Source organism: Pseudorca crassidens, chromosome 18, assembly GCF_039906515.1.
Source record: "Pseudorca crassidens isolate mPseCra1 chromosome 18, mPseCra1.hap1, whole genome shotgun sequence".
In the NCBI taxonomy this organism is placed as follows: domain Eukaryota; kingdom Metazoa; phylum Chordata; class Mammalia; order Artiodactyla; family Delphinidae; genus Pseudorca; species Pseudorca crassidens.
Genome location: NC_090313.1, coordinates 11,405,033 through 11,423,029, shown reverse-complemented (window position 1 = coordinate 11,423,029; position 17,997 = coordinate 11,405,033). Strand labels below are relative to the sequence as shown.

Here is a 17,997-nt window from a genome sequence, read left to right as displayed (position 1 = left end):
TAAATGCATCTTTAATAATAGGTAGTACCTGGCAGGAAATAAAATATACAGAGTAAGTGTAGATTTAACTTTAAATACTTTATCCCCACCTGACTAATGCACTTTTTTTTTTTCTTTTTTTTTTTTTTTTTTGCGGTACGCGGGCCTCTCACTGTTGTGGCCTCTCCCGCTGCGGAGCACAGGCTCCGGACGCGCAGGCTCAGTGGCCATGGCTCACGGGCCCAGCCGCTCTGCGGCATGTGGGATCTTCCCGGACCGGGGCACGAACCCGTGTCCCCTGTGCCACCAGGGAAGCCCCTGACTAATGCATTTTTTTCAAAAGATTGTTCAGTATTCAATTTCTTTCTTATAGAGAAAACCCACAACTACAATTACAAAAACAAAATTGCTGTTGTAAAAAATTGCTGAATTGGGCAGAGGGCAGTAGAAGAGGGGGCATTCTGGTCTGAGGGGAGAAGAGCAACTTGAAGTTGGGAATAAGCAAGATATAAAGGAGAGCCTTGCTTTGAACATGGGAATATTTAGGATCCTTTTGCGAGCGTGGCTGCCTTTCCTTGGGTGTTATTAAAGAAATTAAACTGCATAGATTTGAGTCTTTTATATTAAGATATTGATCTATTAATCCCTTGGGTAGCAGGTATCTTTAACCTTTCAATACACAATATAATTTTTTACTTAGTTTGAAAATATTTATTGAATAGATAAAGAGAACTCTGAGCTTTCTAAAAGATGACTTGATTTTTTTTTTTGATAGACCTCATTTAAAACAAAATGCTTCTTTAAAAACTACTTTACATCTGAAGAATATAACTTAGCAATACTCAAGAATATTTTCTACCTTAGACTTTTTGGAGGAGGGTCATACATGTCCAGGTATATGAATGTGTTCCAGTTTTTAATGTCTGCCTTGTAAAATAAATTTAAACGGAGTTTAAATTTATTTAAACTTACACTGGAAAACTTAGGAAAAGCCGTTTCAAAAATACATGAATCCCTTTCATCATTTTAAAAGAATAGATTTCTTTTAGAAGTAAGCAATTTATTTTGTATTGAATGCCTAGGCTTTCTTAAGCAAAAATAGATTTGAAACAGTGTGTAGTAAGTAGTCTTAAAAATGGAGCATATATTCCTGAATTTGGAGTAGGTTTAGAACTGAATGCACATATCAGTTCTTTTATGAATAAAGGTTAAAATGGGTGAGGATCAAATGTGAGAGTATTTAAACGATTCTCAAGATTTTCTGGCTCATGTGTAGTGATACTGAACTCTTTAGTCCTGGGCTTTAATTTGTGCCTGGTGCTGACCTGATGCTGTGCAGGGACACTCACTGCATCCCTTCATTCAGTTTCTCTAATTATCCCCACTTCCTGGGGAGCTTGCTTAGAACTGGGCATGAATGCTTGTTATGAAAATATTGGGCTACCCTGGCTACATGTAACAGAGTAGTTTTTGATATAAGGTTTACGTATAGATGAACTGAATAGGAGGCTAAAGTTGTTTGCTGTGATTTTACTTAATCAAATTTGTATGAATATTATGGAAATTATCTGGTTAGTGGATTAGGCTTGTAATTAATGAAATCAAGGTTAATATAGCTCCTGAGCTTATTACATTGTAATTTCTTAATGCATATTCAGAGAGAGATCTGACTACATAAATGATACGGGAAACACTCAGATTTGCAATTTGTGTATACTTGCAGATGAAGATAGTTCTTTTTGCTGGGAGGATCTGTTAATGCAGAGATTTGTCTCTTCAGGTTCACGTGAAAATGGCGGATGAGGCGGTCTGTGTTGGCCCAGCTCCCACCAGTAAAAGCTACCTCAACATGGATGCCATCATGGAAGCCATTAAGAAAACCGGGGCCCAAGCTGTGAGTCTGAATGAATCTGTCTACTGCAGCTGTTTCATATGTAGTGAGCAGAACACTAGAGTTTGTATTTAAAAAAAAAAATAAGAAAGAATGATTGAAAATGCTGTTGCAGTTCATGTCACATGAGTTAAATGTGGCCGAATTCGCTACTGGAAATCAGAGGCTTTGTAGCATCTGACAGTGTTGGTTACTGATCCTGCAGGTGGCTGCTGGATTCAGCTTTCACACCAGGGAGCAGTTTCAGTTCATTTCCAGATTTGCTAGGGGGAAAAAAAAAAAAAAAGAAATCCCAATTAATTTTGAGAATTAACCCTTTCAGTGTTATAAGAGTATTAAAAAATATGTATTACAAACAGGATCCAAAAGACCCTGTTTTAATCATTTAAAAATTATGTATGCCTTGTTATACTTCCAGAAATAAAAATGATGCAATTGGTAATTATTTTAGTTTGATAGTGTCAATGGAATATACATAATTTACATGGAGAAATCAGTAATTCTCCCCACCCCCAATTCTGTTTGGAGTAGAATCCAATGAAAAAACTGGGTTCTGACATCAGGAATAGTGTTTTGTTATAGTTGTTGTTGTTGTTATTGTTGTCGTTGTGTGTGTGTGTATGTGTATGTTTTTATCAGAGAACTAATTACATGTAATGTTAAAAAAAACTACGTAGAGTTATCTCTAAAATTGGATGGAAGCAGCCAACACCAGCAGTTAGCCTGGAGTGCTTCAGTTAGTGTTCACATTTCTTTTGAAAGAAATGTTTTAGTAAGATGCATGTTTAAATAAAAAACTGAATTCATGAACGCATATTATAGATGTTACAGTTTACTAGCAGAGTTAATGAAGGTAAAACTCTTTTAACTATAGATTATCAGAATACAATCTTTAGTTGAATGTTTATATGAAATGAAACTGTTGGAGTGAAACTCTTTTCCTGTGATGTAGTAGTGTAAATTATTCTGTACCATGTTCATAAAGCTTAGTCTAGCATTTAAAAAAATCTTAAATGTGTAGATACTTCTAGATTAGATTATGATACTGACTCATTTAGAAATTTGACTTATAGCAGAATTATTTTCCTAGAAATATATTCAATACTGACTGATAATAGGGTGGCTAAATTTATGTTTGGTCAAAAGTTACTTGGTTAGAACAGGATGGTAGAATTTAAATTGTTGCAACGTGGCTTGTGAGAGAGGAGAGCGTGAAGTGGTTGTGACTGGCTGAGTGGGATGAGGAGGGAAAGAAGAGTAGATATTAGAAGAAAAATAAATTCAGAGAATGATGAAAAGGTAAAACCAAACTTCGATTTTAGTTAGGTTTGACAAAAACTGTTCATTGGGTAGTGGCTGAATATATTAATATTGTCAGGAATAAAATATGTTCATTGGCTTAGTAGCCAGGGTTTGGGAAAGTAGCAGTTCCTGGTTCTGTAAAGAAAGGGGAAATAAGAGTTTTTCATCCATCTTGTGAAAGGTTTCCTTTAACATAATTCTTTGACCCACCAGCTGTTAGAAAATTCTCCAGACTTGTGGCCAAAGTTAGTCTCAGAAAAAGTGGGGAGAGTTTGGGTTGGGTTGAATTGCATAGCCAAGTGCAGGTGGACAGGCAGGTGTGATGGGAGACGGCCCCGACTGTGGTTAAGACAGGTAGTGTGCTACAAGTGAGTATAAAGTAGGCGATTTCTTGGCGTTTGGGTCCGAACTCGGGAGAACTGAGTTAGAGCAGATCAGTATGTTAGAGTCAGTAACTTTACTCCAGGGCCCTTGAACAATAAACATGTTAATGCTTTTTCTGTTGTGCTTACTGTAAAGGTTTTGCAAATTGGTAAAACTGAAAGTGCTTTTTGTTTTCATTTCTAAGGTACATCCAGGTTATGGATTTCTTTCAGAAAATAAAGAATTTGCCAAATGTTTGGTAAGTTTGTAAGGAACAAGAAACTGTTAACTTATATTTCAGAAAGCAGCGTAACGGTGTTGCTTTTGTAAATATGGGTAGTGATGAGTTACAGACTTTTCATTGACCCAACGATTCTTTGAAAATAGTTTGGGAAAAGTGAAGACTTTTATTCTGTAACCTAAGTCTTGATTTGAAGCGTGAAAATGGAAAAGTTGTAAAATCACCATTACACCTAATGAATGATACCTAGTTTATAACATGTGTGGACTTTGACTTTTAAAATTAAACATTTCAGACTTTAGGTAAATACATCAGGGAGTCCAGTGATTCATTAATTATTTACCATGAGCATAGAATGTGAAGCCAGAAGTAAGATTCTGTTTTTTCCCTTTTATTGCATATTATGGCATTTAATATCAAATCTTGCTACTGCCTCTATTTTGGGAAATTTTTTTCTCTTTTTTATGACAGGAGTATCCTCCTGATATCACCATCCTGACTAGGTGCATGACCCTATATTTGCTATTAAACTGATTTTCCAGGTGTATTTATAACTACATTCAAGATGGTACTGAAACCTTAGTTTTCAGGTACTAAAATATGATATTGATAATGTTTTGAAAAGCTCATTAGATCAATTATCTCAGGTATTAAGTTAACTTAATATTTTAATATATTATACTTTGTTTCTGTGATATGCTTATATTTTGTTCTTCCATGTATTCAGAATTATTTATGAATGCAATTACCATTTTCAAGATGAAATTTTCACTTAAAATTCATAAATTTAATTTGGACAATTCTTAAGATCATAGAATTCTAGCCCAGAATGATCTGTTTTAACCAATTTACTTTATAGATTAAAAGCTAAGGCCTGTAGATTAAACTGAGGCCTAAAGAAGTTGTGACGTAAAGTCACGCAGGTGGATAATAGTAACACATGTCTGGAGAGGTGTATTAGGTGTAAGTATCCAAAGGTCCAGGTTTACCAGGTTTTGTGTAGTGTATCCACATTTTCCTGTTTATACCCCTTTTTATTATCGTCTAGTTTGAAATTTTGGCTGAGGTTCTGTCATTATGTAAGAAAATGATTTGAATATAATACATTTTAAATGTATTTGTACAATATAATATATTTAAGTTTGTATAGGTGAGGAGTCTCTAAACTGTGGTCCATGGGCCAAATGCAGCTGCTGCCTGTTTTTGTGAATTAAGTTTTATTGGCACACAGCCCTGCTTGTTCACTTACCTCTTGTCTGTGGCTGCTTTTGCTCTAGAACAGCAGAGTTGCGTAGCTATAGCAGAGACCGAGTGGCCTGTAAATAAATATTCACTGTATGGCCCTTTATAGAAAAAGTTTGCCGGCTCCTGGTATAGATGAATATCTGAGTCTGGGAGAAGTGAAATTATATGACAAGTATATTTATTCATGCATTTATTCAGTCATTAAAAAGGGCTTATTTGATAGCTATGTTCAAGGCATTTGAGAAGGATATAAAAATGAATTGGATGTGCCGCCTGCTCATGAGGAGCTCACAGTCATGTTGTGGAAAATAAGTCAGCTACACAAATGACTTAAGGGAAAAAAATATTATGAAGAAGTTCAAGTTCTCTGTAAATGAAGATAAGATTGTGCCGTCAGGGGTTTCATGTTAGAGAAAAGGGTATAAAATGTATGACTACCTTCCTTTCTCATTTGCTTTTCTAATTTTATCTCCTCCATTTTCCTTTATCAATGTTATGCCTTAGGCAAACCAGACAGCATGCTATTCCCAAATGTGGCTGGTTCTCTCCTGTTCTGTCTTTTCCATCACTCTCCTCAGTGGTCACACCTGTCCCCTGGTCCCACATTTCTTACTACTGTCTATTCTTAAAAGCACAGTTCATGTTACCCCTACCAGGCTAGTTTTCCGTGTTCTTCTGGTGAGAAGTAATCTCTTTCCTCTGTCTTCTAGAGCATTAAAATTTTTTTTTCCTTATCTGGCATACCACCTTCCATATTATGTAAAAATTGTTTCTGTATTTTAATGTCCTCTTAAGGTAAGAGACTTGGTCTTCTCATTCTTTGTTTCCCTTTTGTTTTATATTCTAATGATTTCTACGTAGTGAGTTCAATGAATGTAATGGAAAGATTAAGTAAATATTATTAGATTAAGAATTACGGAACAGTAACCTGCAAGAAAACTTTCCTCCTGTCACAGAAGGGACTGTTTTGTAACTAGAAAGCGGTATTGCCATGTGTTTTTATTCACCATGAAAATATGTAGCTGGTGATAACTAACCTCTCTTTTTGTGCATCATGGCAACATTCTTATTTGGGATATAATTTTCCTAGCTTAAAAACTTTTCCCATTGGAGTATGCCATTTAAAATGGACCTTTTGAAATATCTGGCTATAGCTGGTGAGTTCCATAAAAATAACAGTGAAATAAAATTGCATACAGATTTTGTTATGCATATCAACATTGTTTGTGTGGTTGGTGACGAACCATTGAAATTTGATAGTTATTGTCTCAAACTGGGAATATTCTTAGAATCTGATTTCTAAGATAGTGGTAATAGATTACTATGTTGGCAGCAACTTTTGGCAAGAAAGATGAGCAGAATATGGAAAAGAAATCTTTTTTAAAGTTTATTTTATTTTTGGCTGTCATTGGGTCTTCTTTGCTGTGCGAGGGCTTTCTCTAGTTGCGGTGAGCGGGGTCTACTCTTCCTTGCGGTGCATGGCCTCTAGGCGTGCGGGCTTCAGTAGTTGTGGCTCACGGGCTCTAGAGCACAGCCTCTGTAGTTGTGGCGCATGGGCTTAGTTACTCCGCGGCTTGTGGGATCTTCCCGGACCAGGGTTCCAACTCATGTTCCCTGCATTGGCAGGTGGGTTCTTAACCACTGTGCCACCAGGGAAGTCTGGAAAAGAAATTTTTAAACTTTAATACTGTGGAGTTCCTTTTACTATAACTTATGTATGCTGTAACTTATGTTTGAAATGTAATCAAATGTGGAGGTTCCCTGCCCCTCATTAATTTCTGGTTCTGTTTTTTGTTTCTTTTTCTTTAAATTGCTGTTCAAAGATCAGCATAATATTTACTTTGTTTATAGAAAAACTATTTGTGCCTTATCATCTGGTATATTGTTTTTAGTTAACAGCTTTGAATAAGATGATTTCTTGAATTTTTTTTCTGAGTTTGTGCTATTTATTTGCTTTAGAAAGTACCATAAGCCAATTGTTAAAAGCATTCTAAACTTTGTATGTTTTCTTTACAAGACTAATTATTCTTTTTTTTTTGCGGTACACGGGCCTCTCCCGCTGTGGAGCCCAGGCTCCGGACGCGCAGGCTCAGCGGCCATGGCCCACGGGCCCAGCCACTCCACGGCATGTGGGATCTTCCCCGACCAGGGCACGAACCCATGTTCCCTGAATCGGCAGGCGGACTCTCAACCACTGCACCACCAGGGAAGCCCAAGACGAATTATTCTTTATGCTTAATTTACACGAAATGGGATCAGATTATATAGAATCCCTACTGTACATGATTTAAACAAAATCATGTCTTTGCTTAAACAATTAATGGAAAATTCAAAGCTACAAATAATCCTTATAAAGAATAGTAATTTTCAGTAGTTTTAATATGCTGAGCACACATTTTATTTCCAAAATGTTTTTTATTCTGTATTTCCTCTCTGGGCTCCTTGTATTCTGAGCAGTAAAGGAACAGTAGTGGAAGGCTGTGAGGACTGTTAGAGTTAAGAAAAGGAATTCTTTTGGAGTTTACGAAAGGGGGTTGAAAAGTTAAACTATCTGCCCCTGGAAAAAGTGGTTTAAAGATTAAATGAGATTTAAAGAGATTTCATAGTGTTTTTAGTTATCTTTCTGGTTTTTATGTGTATGTTTTTTCATGTTGTCATATCATATTTTAATGCAGCACAGCATTATAAGTTACAGTAGTTATCTTTATGAGAAATTTATGTTAGATTCAATAATTTGTGTTTCATGTATGGGTCTTATCCATGTATTTAGAAGATATGTGTATATATGCATACAGATAGTGTGTTCTATCCAGAATGCTCAGCATTGAGGGTGGAGAAGGGAACTGTGGGAAGCAGTTGAGGTTTGATGATTGTATTTTTTTATCACCTTTTGTTGGAGACTTTTTAGCAAGGTAAGGAATGTAACTACTTCAAAAACAATAATGAGATTTTTTTTATCCATTGGATTAACCATACTTTTAAAAAATAGCTGTAACATCCAGGGTAGACAAGTGTACAGGAAGTGTCTTGTTCTTGGGAGTATAAATTATTTCAGCCCCCTTTTATCTTTTTTTTTTGTTCCAGAAATTTGCTGGTATTACCAAAATTTAAAACGTATATATTCTTTGACTCAACATTTCCACTCTTAAGAATTTCACCTACAAAGATGTACTTTAAAAATGTTCATTGTAAGGTTCATAATAGCGAAATTGGGAAATAGCTCAAGTTTTTTCATCTTTAAAATGAAGAGAATGACACCTACCCTGTAGGGTTGTTGTGAAAGTTAGAAACAACATGTATAAAGAACTTAGCACAGAATCTGGCATTGATAAGATAAGGCAAATCACCTTATCATTACAGGTGTTAGTTAATAATTATTACTTCAGTAGATGGGGAGAGCTACTGAAGAGTTGTTTTTTTTATTCTTTTTTTGAGAATGAGATAGTTAAAATTAGCATTTTGGGGAAATTAATCTGGTAGTTTTAATGTGTATTTTGTGCGTGTAGATTTTTTTCTTGTTGAGATTAATAATCTGATATATTATTCCTATACACATACGCATGATAATGTAATTTAAAAATACTTTGACATATATGATTTCATTTAATTCATGCAACCATTTAACAAAAAGAAAACTGAGACTCAGGTGCAGTGACTTGCCAACAGTCACACTATATTGGTAAGTAATAGAATCAGGACTTGACCTAGGTTGGCTGACCATAAGTACAGAGCACTTAAAAAAAAAAACTGTACCCTGGTTTGCTTAGTTGGAAAGAGTGAGAAACCAAACAGTGAAAACCAGGTAACTGTAGGGAACTTAGCCAAAGCCCATAGAAATCTGTTCCCGCACTTTATAATAACAGAGGCAGCACATGATCAGGTTGTGTAGATAGAAATTTGAAGAAAGCCTTTTGCTAGGTCATCGGTCTTCTGTCGTGAGGTTGTAATCCATGGTGTGTTAGAGTTGTGAAATGTGCTTTAAGTACTTGGCAACTGATACTAAAATTATGAAGTTATCAAGTTTTCTAATGATGTTATTTAACAATATTTTTGTTCTTAAAATAGTTTAGAGTGAATTTAAAACGATCAATATGATACCCTATTCACTCATATTTGAAAAAAACTTTTTCTTGAGTAGGAAAAAAAAAGAGAGCCGTAGACCTTGCAAGCCCAAATTTGTTTATAACTCCTATTTTATCTATATAGGTTGTGATCTGGGTAGCTCCTGGAAGTATGTTTTGTGTGTGACATACGTCGTGGCTTAAGAAAGGTTAATACTACACTGTATTTTTTAGACATCTAGTTTTAACTACATAGATATTCTTACCATTAACATTATTAGAATTTCCATTTTGGACACAGGTCTTTGATTTTATTATGTTAAAGTGAAAAAAATTTGAGAATGTAAAATCTTCAGAAACTTAAGTCACATGTATACATTGAAAAATAAGGTTTCTTCCATCTGTGAACCTCTGACCCCAGCCCCCAGTTTAAATTCCTAGAGACTGCCACTGCTACCAAATTTGTATTCTTCTGGAGCGCACGCATGCGTGTGTGTTTGCCTGCTAGAATTTGCTGTAGATTTGTTATACAGGGTACTCTTATTTGCTGAAGTAGGATTTTGTTTGTTCATAAGAAAAGAAGTGGCACAGAACTTTTCTTCCCTTCTCCAGGCTCTTAAAAATAGATGTGGAACACCTACCTGCAGATATACTTGCAACATTCTTATTTAATCTTTATGACAATCTGTGGTGTATTATGATTTATAGAAGAGAGAACAATCTCAGAATGAATGACTTGCCCAATGTCACATAGCTAGAAAGTGAGAGTATAGTTTCTTACAAAAGTCTTTGACTGTAAATCCCATGCTCAGTAAATGTTCCAAACTACTTCTAAGATGAATTGGAACTAGACTGGATTGTTAGTGTTTTGTTTTTAATTGATAGCTTTGGCTGGCACCTTTTTTTTTTTTTTTTAAACTATTGGTGGAAGTTGTTCTCTTTCTGCTCCCTTTTTCCCCCTCATTGGTGTACCATTGTTAAGGTCTAAAAACAGAGTATTTCTTTTGTTTTTTTTGGTCTTGTGATCTTGGATGCCGGTGAAAGTAACTGTCTTCACTTGGTTTTGCTGACTTTATAGGTAAAGTATAATACTTGAGTGAGCTGGTAGAGCTACAGAAGAGTCACTGATGCCTTTTTCCTCTCTGGGATACTTATGTTGAATTAATAATGTCTCCCTGAATTTAGAGGAGAGATTTGGTGACTCTTATCCTTTTGACAGCAATTTTGTAATATGTTTTAAATTGTGACTTTAAATATGTCATGTTCAAAAGGCTTAATGAATACCTATGAAACAAGCTTCATAAAACCCTTATCATAACAGAATGTCCTTTGAGATGTTTGAGAACATGTTGGATTAGAGTTCAGCTTCTAGACTGTTTGTTGAAGAATTTGAAGATGATGCTGAGTAGAAATGCTCTAAAGTGGATACCTGAAAAAGAAAAATCTTCTATTTTTAGGGAGTCTTTAAGGATGTAGATAAGGCAAATACATTTAGAGTTGTGGGGTTTGGCGGGTGATTTCAATAGGAAGGTTAAGAATCTGGGATTTGATGAGGCTGGGATTTTCTGCCCTTTGCTTGAGGTTAAAATAGTTTGAATTTTATACTCGGGCTTTCCTTCTCCCTCTTCTTTCCCTCCCCTGCAGTATTAGCACAGTCTGGAGTCAGAGTTAAAATTCTTGCTCCGCCACTTCATATCCCTGTGATCTTGGACAAGTTGCTTAATGTTTGACTCTGAAGACTCTCAAGTGTCTTATGCTTACTGTTGGCAGGATTTGTTTTTCTCCATCTGACTCTTATATTGAAAACATGTCTCCTGTAGCCCTCATGTAGTTGGGTCATGCTTTTTTTTTTTTTTTTTTTAATATATCTTGGATTATAATTGCTTTACAGTGGTGTGTTAGTTTCTGCTTTATATCAAAGTGAATCAGCTATACATATACATACATCCCCATATCTCCTCCCTCTTGCGTCTCCCTCCCACCCTCCCTATCCTACCCCTCTAGGTGGCATAAAGCACCGAGCTGATCTCCCTGTGCTATGCCACTGCTTCCCACTAGCTATCGATTTTACATTTGGTAGTGTATATGTGTCCATGCCACTCACTTCGTCCCAGCTTACCCTTCCCCCTCCCCGTTGTCCTCAAGTCCGTTCTCTATGTCTGTGTCTTTATTCCTGTCCTGCTACTGTGTTCTTCAGAACCTTTTTTTTGTTTTTCTAGATTCCATACATATGTGTTAGCATATGGTACTTGTTTTTCTTTTTCTGACTTCACTCTGTATGACAGACTCTAGGTCCATCCACCTCACTGCAGATAACTCAATTTTGTTTCTTTTTATGGCTGAGTAATATTCCATTGTGTATATGTGCCACATCTTCTTTATCCATTCATCTGTTGATGGACACTTAGGTTGCTTCCATGTCCTGGTTATTGTAAATAGAGCTGCAGTGAACATTGTGGTACATGACTCTTTTTGAATTATGGTTTACTCAGGGTATATGCCCAGTAGTGAGATTGCTGGGTCATATAGTAGTTCTATTTGTAGTTTTTTAAGGAACCTCCATACTGTTCTCCATAGTGGCTGTATGAATTTACATTCCCACCAACAGTGCAAGAGGGTTACCTTTTCTCCACACCCTCTCCAGCATTTACTGTTAGTAGATTTTTTGATGATGGCCATTCTGACTGGTGTGAGGTGATACCTCATTGTAGTTTTGATTTGCATTTCTCTAATGGTTAGTGATGTTGAGCATCCTTTCATGTGTTTGTTGGCAATCTGTATATCTTCTTTGGAGAAATGTCTATTTAGGTCTTCTGCCCATTTTTGGAGGGCCATGCTTTTCTAATCATTCTGATAATCTGTATTGTTTAATTGTGGTGTTTGGTCTTTTAAGCTTTTGGGTTGCCTTAATTTATTTTCTTTAATAACAGCTTTTTCTGAGATACAATTTACATCATAACATTCACCCTTTTATAATGTAAAAATCTGATTTTTTTGTTTATTCACCAAGTTATGTAACTATCACCACTGTGCAATTTCAGTAGAATCTATTACCATTTAATAAATTACTGATGTGGGCTTCCCTGGTGGCGCATTGGTTGAGAGTCCACCTGCCGATGCAGGGGACACAGGTTCGTGTCCCGGTCTGGAAGATCCTACATGCCATGGAGTGGCTGGGCCTGTGAGCCGTGGCCGCTGAGCCTGCGCGTCCGGAGCCTGTGCTCCGCAATGGGAGAGGCCACACAGTGAGAGGCCTGCGTACCGCAAAAAAAAAAAAAAATAATAAATTACTGACGTGACTGGACTTATGTCTACCCTTTTTTTATTTGTTTTCAGGTTGTCTCCTCTTTTTTTCCTTCTGCTTTCCTTTCCTATCTTCTTTGGATTATTTTAATTGTTGGAATTCCATTTAAATTTATCTACTGGATCTATCTTTTACATTTTTTAGTGGTTTTCCTAAGGGTTACGATATACATCCTTAACTTTGTATGGTCTACTTGAACTTAGTATTTTACCATTTTATGTGCAATGTAGAAATTTTGCAGTCATGTAGCCCACTTTCCCTCTCTCTCCATCTCCATCCTCTATGTTGCGTTGTCATATGTATTTCATCTGCGTATATTATAAATTCCATGGAAAAAGTCATAAATTCTCCTTTAAACATGTTTGAAATGAGTTAAGATATTTCCTTCATTAATGACCCAAATATCATTCAGTTGAAATTAATATTGATTTTTATTTTGGTCCATTTTTAGGTTATGTAGAAGAATTTTTTTAAAGTTTATTTTTATGTTTAAATGTGGTAAATCATACATAACATAAAATTTACCCTTTTATCCATTTTCAGGTGTACAGTTTAGTGGCATTAAGTACATTTATTGATACATTGTATAACTGTCACTAGTATTCATCTCCAGAATTCTTTCATCATCCAGAACTGAAACTCTGTGCCCATTAAATAGTAACATTATGTTTCCCCTGGTAATGTCTGTTATACTTTGTCTCTGAATTTAACTACTCTGGGTAACTCATAAGTGGAATCATACAATATTTGTCCTTTTGTGACTGGCTTATTTCACTTAGCACAATGTCCTCAAACTCCATCCATGTTGTAGCATATGTCAGAATTTCCTTCCTTTTTAAGGCTGAATAATAGTCTGCTGTATGGATATACCACATCTTGTTTATCTGTTGATTGTCACCCAATTTGTACACGAGTAGAAGGTGGAAATTATACTTTGAAATTCTTCTGTATCACTCAGCAGCCTTTCAGTACGTGCTAGTTAACTCTTCATTAGATGAGAGAAGTTGCTTAATTAAAATTTGGAATTCTGGAAATAAATGTAGGAGGGGCACTTTGAGTAGCCTCTCTGTGTTTTAATGTTGTAATGCTATTTTTAACTTATAGTAACTTTGTAATCTCTTAAAATTTATTTTTACCCATTTATTTATTTTTATCCATTTATGCTTCGAATTTAGTAGGAAAGATCTTTGTTGTTATTCTAATAAAGGTAATAGATTGAGGATTTTGTTGGATTAAATGAAGTGATATTAATTATCACGGTTACATATATTTAATGATTCCTGCTGCCCCAGATACATTCTAAAATTATGCTTTTAAATGCACGCTATCTAAAATGGGCAAAGAGGCAGAAATAATGAGATCATTTCTGGGGCTTTGTTTTTGGACTGGACCTTATTTAAAGATATTGTTACAAAGATTCTGAGGTACCATATTGAATACAACGTGTGATATGCTAATTTGCATTAGCAGCGAGTATTCCTTTCTTGTATGTGTGTACTTCCCACGTACTTAGGGCGTATTTGCTGATGTGTGCATTTTCTTAGCTTTTTATTCAGTCTTTCACATGGTAGTTTGTTGTGGAATACAGTTGTTGAGAGAAATAACATATCATTAGATAGAAATTATGGTACATTTCTTAACCGTTATACTTTATTTGTAAGGAAATGTTTTGATGATAAATGATAGATGCTGCTGTTGATTAGAACGCCACAATTTATATAAAATATATTGAGTGTATAGACAGAATGAGTTATATATTTATATGTTATATATAAAATGTCAGTATATTTCACTAGGGTATCACGTATTAGCTCAGTGTTTGATATTATTAATTGTACAATGGCATGGTATTTAGAAGGCTAACTTGGTTACAATATTGCTGAAATACAAATTTTTTTTTTTTGAAATACAAATTTAATATCAGTTTTACAATAATTGAATCTGAGTGATGAATAACTGGGAATTTATTATACCATCTGCCTACTTTTGCTTATGTTTGAAGCTTTTCATGAAAAGAAATCCATGAAAGGAAATACATTAAGCTCAGAAGAAATAGTTTTTTTTTTTTTTAATCTTATATTGTTCCAAGAGGCTGGAATATCATACAGTATATAATGGGTTCAGTGTTAACTTGAGTGTCTTGGAGAACATATTAAACACAGGAGACATTAAATCTCTTCTTCACATCCATCCAGTATGAGGGGATTTCAGCCTTTGTCTTTGGAATGTTCCTTTGTTACCAAAATGTCTGCTTTTAGTCTTCTTCATTAATTATACTTGATATTTTCATGAGCAGAAGAAATAGAACAATGTTTTGTCTTTATCTTTTAAGATTAATAGAGTAGACACCAAATTAAAGTCAAAGTATGGTATCTAAAAACATTAAGTTTTTCCAGCTCGTTTTGGTTTATCTCATGTTGGCGCAAATATAGCCATCACAAAGAGTCATGAGAAGAATCCTTCTCATGTGTATAAACTGGTTATTAGACTAGAGGGTAGATACATAAGAAACTCCCTCCTGTGTAATACTGGATACAAAAAAGAAAAATCCACTTGTTAAAAGGGCTTAATCTAGAGCAATAAAAAGTAACTTTTAGGGGCTTCCCTGGTGGCGCAGTGGTTGAGAGTCTGCCTGCCGATGCAGGGGACGCGGGTTTGTGCCCCGGTCCGGGAAGATCCCACATGCCGCGGAGCGGCTGGGCCCGTGAGCCATGGCTGCTGAACCTGCACGTCCGGAGCCTGTGCTGTGCAACGGGAGAGGCCACAACAGTGAGAGGCCCGCGTACTGCAAAAAAAAAAAAAAAAACCACATAACTTTTATTATTCTAGGTATCACATTAAAGTATTTATGCTTTATGTCTTACGATGATAGGCTACTTCTGCGAAGACTATTACATAGAACTGCATTTTTCAAAGAGCTCTTACCATGCTCTATTCTTATGATGTGTGTTTGGATTAAAGTAGACAAAGAAAATTATCTCCAAGACAGATTAACTGCCCAAAGAAATAATCACATTTTGATTCATTGCGTTTTGTTTACAATAGAAGAAAAATTTGAGAAGTCCTTCCTTTGTCATGTTACTTCATTAGACCGTTAATTCCCTGCCCTCACGGAATATCCGTTAACACTTGGCAGTTTGGAAAAAGGATGTAGTACGGTAGGATGAGCCACTTCAACTGATGGCATATATGATTTCTAATTGCAAGGAACCAAACAGGTGAACTCAAGTGAGTTTACCTAGCAAGCTTAAGAATCTATGTGGATTATTTTTGGATGGATTACAAAAATAGAAGAGAGACCGTTTCATTTACATAGGAGGTTTACCTCATACTTTCTGGCATGAGTGCCAAGGTACTGATCACTGTTCTAGATACTACATATATTCAGGGTGAACACGACAAAAATCTGAGTTTTTTTTTTTTTTTTAAATCTGAGTTTTCATGGGGTTATTTTCTAGTACAGGGAGGCATATAATAAATGAATCAGACTCAGATCATGATGAGTGCTATAAAGAAAACACAAGTGGATGATGCAATAGAGTATTGGCATGTGGGGATCCCTGAGACTCTTTCACAGACTCTGCCAAGTAAAAACTGTTTTCAAAATAGTTTCCCCCTCATTCTCTCACGATTGTGCAGTAGAGTTTTTCAGCGGCTACATGATGTATGTTATCACAACAGATTGAATGCAGAACCAGATAGGAGAATCCAGCTGTGTTCTATTAAGCCGGATGGTAGAGATTTGAAAAAAATATAAAACATTTCCACTCATACTCATTTATTTGTTAATTCTAATTGTTAAATTTAAATGGGTTTATTCTTTTAAAAATAATAAATACTTAAACATTTTCTTCATTTTAATATGGTAAATATTGATAGATATAACACACATAAGCAAAAGCTTTCTGAGATCATCAGTTTTTTTAAAACTGTAAAGAGATTCTGGTCCCAAAAAGTTTGAGAAACACTGTGCCAGAAGGTGAACAGGTGGCCTCTTTGGATAAAGTGGTGCCAAAAAAACCTCTCTGAGAAGGTGACCTGTAAACTGGGACTTCATGGGAGAAGAGCATTCTAGGAAGAAAGAGCAAGACTTGTCTGTCTGCCCTTCCCAACCCACTACCACATCCTTTTCTGGCTTTATAATTAGTTAGATGTCAGTCAAGGACCTTTACTTAACTCATTTCTGAATTCCTGTTATTTACCATTTTACCAATCGTTAATAATTCTTCAGTTTTTGTTGTTTTGTTTTTTCAATTAACCACTTTATTTTATTTTTGGCTGCATTGGGTCTTCATTGCTGCATGCAGGCTTTCTCTAGTTGCGGTGAACGGGGGCTACTCTTTGTTGCGGTGCACGGTCTTCTCATTGCGGTGGCTTCTCTTGTGGCGGAGCATGGGCTCTAGGCGCACAGGCTTCAATAGTTGCAGCACATGGGCCCTAGAGCACGCGGGCTTCAGTAGTTGTGGTGCATGGGCGCAGTAGTTGTGGCACATGGGCTGTAGAGTACGCAGTCTTCAGTAGTTGTGTGTGCGGGCTCAGTAGTTGCGGCTCATGGGCTCTAGAGCACAGGCTCAGTAGTTGTGGCGCATGGGCTTAGTTGCTGTGCGGTATGTGGGATCTTCCCGGACCAGGGATTGAACCCATGTCCCCTGAATGGGCAGGCGGATTCTTAACCACTGTGCCACCAGGGAAGTCCCAGTTCTTCAGTTTTAATGGAATCGCTTACATACATTTCCAAACAAATGAGACAGACTTTTAGAAATAGGTTTAACCTCTTTGCTGTTCACACCAAGCTAATTTGAAATATATTTTTATTGCTTAAAAAAATTAACAAGTATTTGTTAGGATCTATTATTTCCTGTTAATTCCTTTTGCATGAAAGAAAATCATATATTGGATTTCTGTATATGACTTTTAGTATAATGTGGCTGTGTCTTGATTGATTGATTGTGCTGTGTGGCATGCGAGATCTTGGTTCCCCAACCAGGGATCAAACCCACATCTCCTGCAGTGGAGGCGTGGAGTTTTAACCACTGGATCGCCAGGGAAGTCTGATGTCTTCCTTATATATATAATGGTAAATTTGTTTTGCCGTCTTTATGCTTTGGAGTTTTAATTTGTGCCTGTACTTATTAGTATAGTGTATAAAGACTCTGTGATTTTTATCATCATTCCTGCTGTTATTATTCTTTATCACACCATTTAAAAGCAAAAGGAATTTAAAAAGTGAATAGTAGAGAAAGACAAACAGGAAATGTGAGTTTAGATAAGAGTACAAGCAGCAAGGTTGATTGTGACCATGATATAAATTGATGAGATTTCTACCTTCAGCAAATTAACTTTTTTGAGTATTTACTGTGTGCCAGGCACTGTTCCAAGCACTGTACATGTACTAACTCATTTGCTTCTCATAATAGCCCTACAAGTGGATAGTACTGTCTTTATAGGTAAAAGAAGCAAAAGGAAGTTGGGTTTAAGCAAGTTGCTCACACAGCTCTTAGTGCCTGGGCAAGGATTTGAACCCAAGCATCGGCTGTACTCCTATTTTCTGGCTGTACTACCTCTGAAGAAGAGATTGTACAACTCGTTGTAGAGCAAAACAAAATAAAAC

At 36.1% G+C, this 17,997-nt stretch overlaps 1 protein-coding gene across 2 annotated transcripts in view; it reads left to right on the top strand.

Moving 5' to 3' along the window:
- The window catches only part of PCCA (propionyl-CoA carboxylase subunit alpha), a 355,122-nt gene that overhangs the window by 54,325 nt on the left and 282,800 nt on the right, over nt 1-17,997 (top strand). For both annotated transcript variants that reach the window (XM_067713375.1, XM_067713376.1), the window contains exons 5-6: nt 1,760-1,873; nt 3,741-3,794. In XM_067713375.1, coding sequence (XP_067569476.1) covers nt 1,760-1,873; nt 3,741-3,794 — 168 coding nt within the window. The remainder of the gene's footprint in view (nt 1-1,759; nt 1,874-3,740; nt 3,795-17,997) is intronic.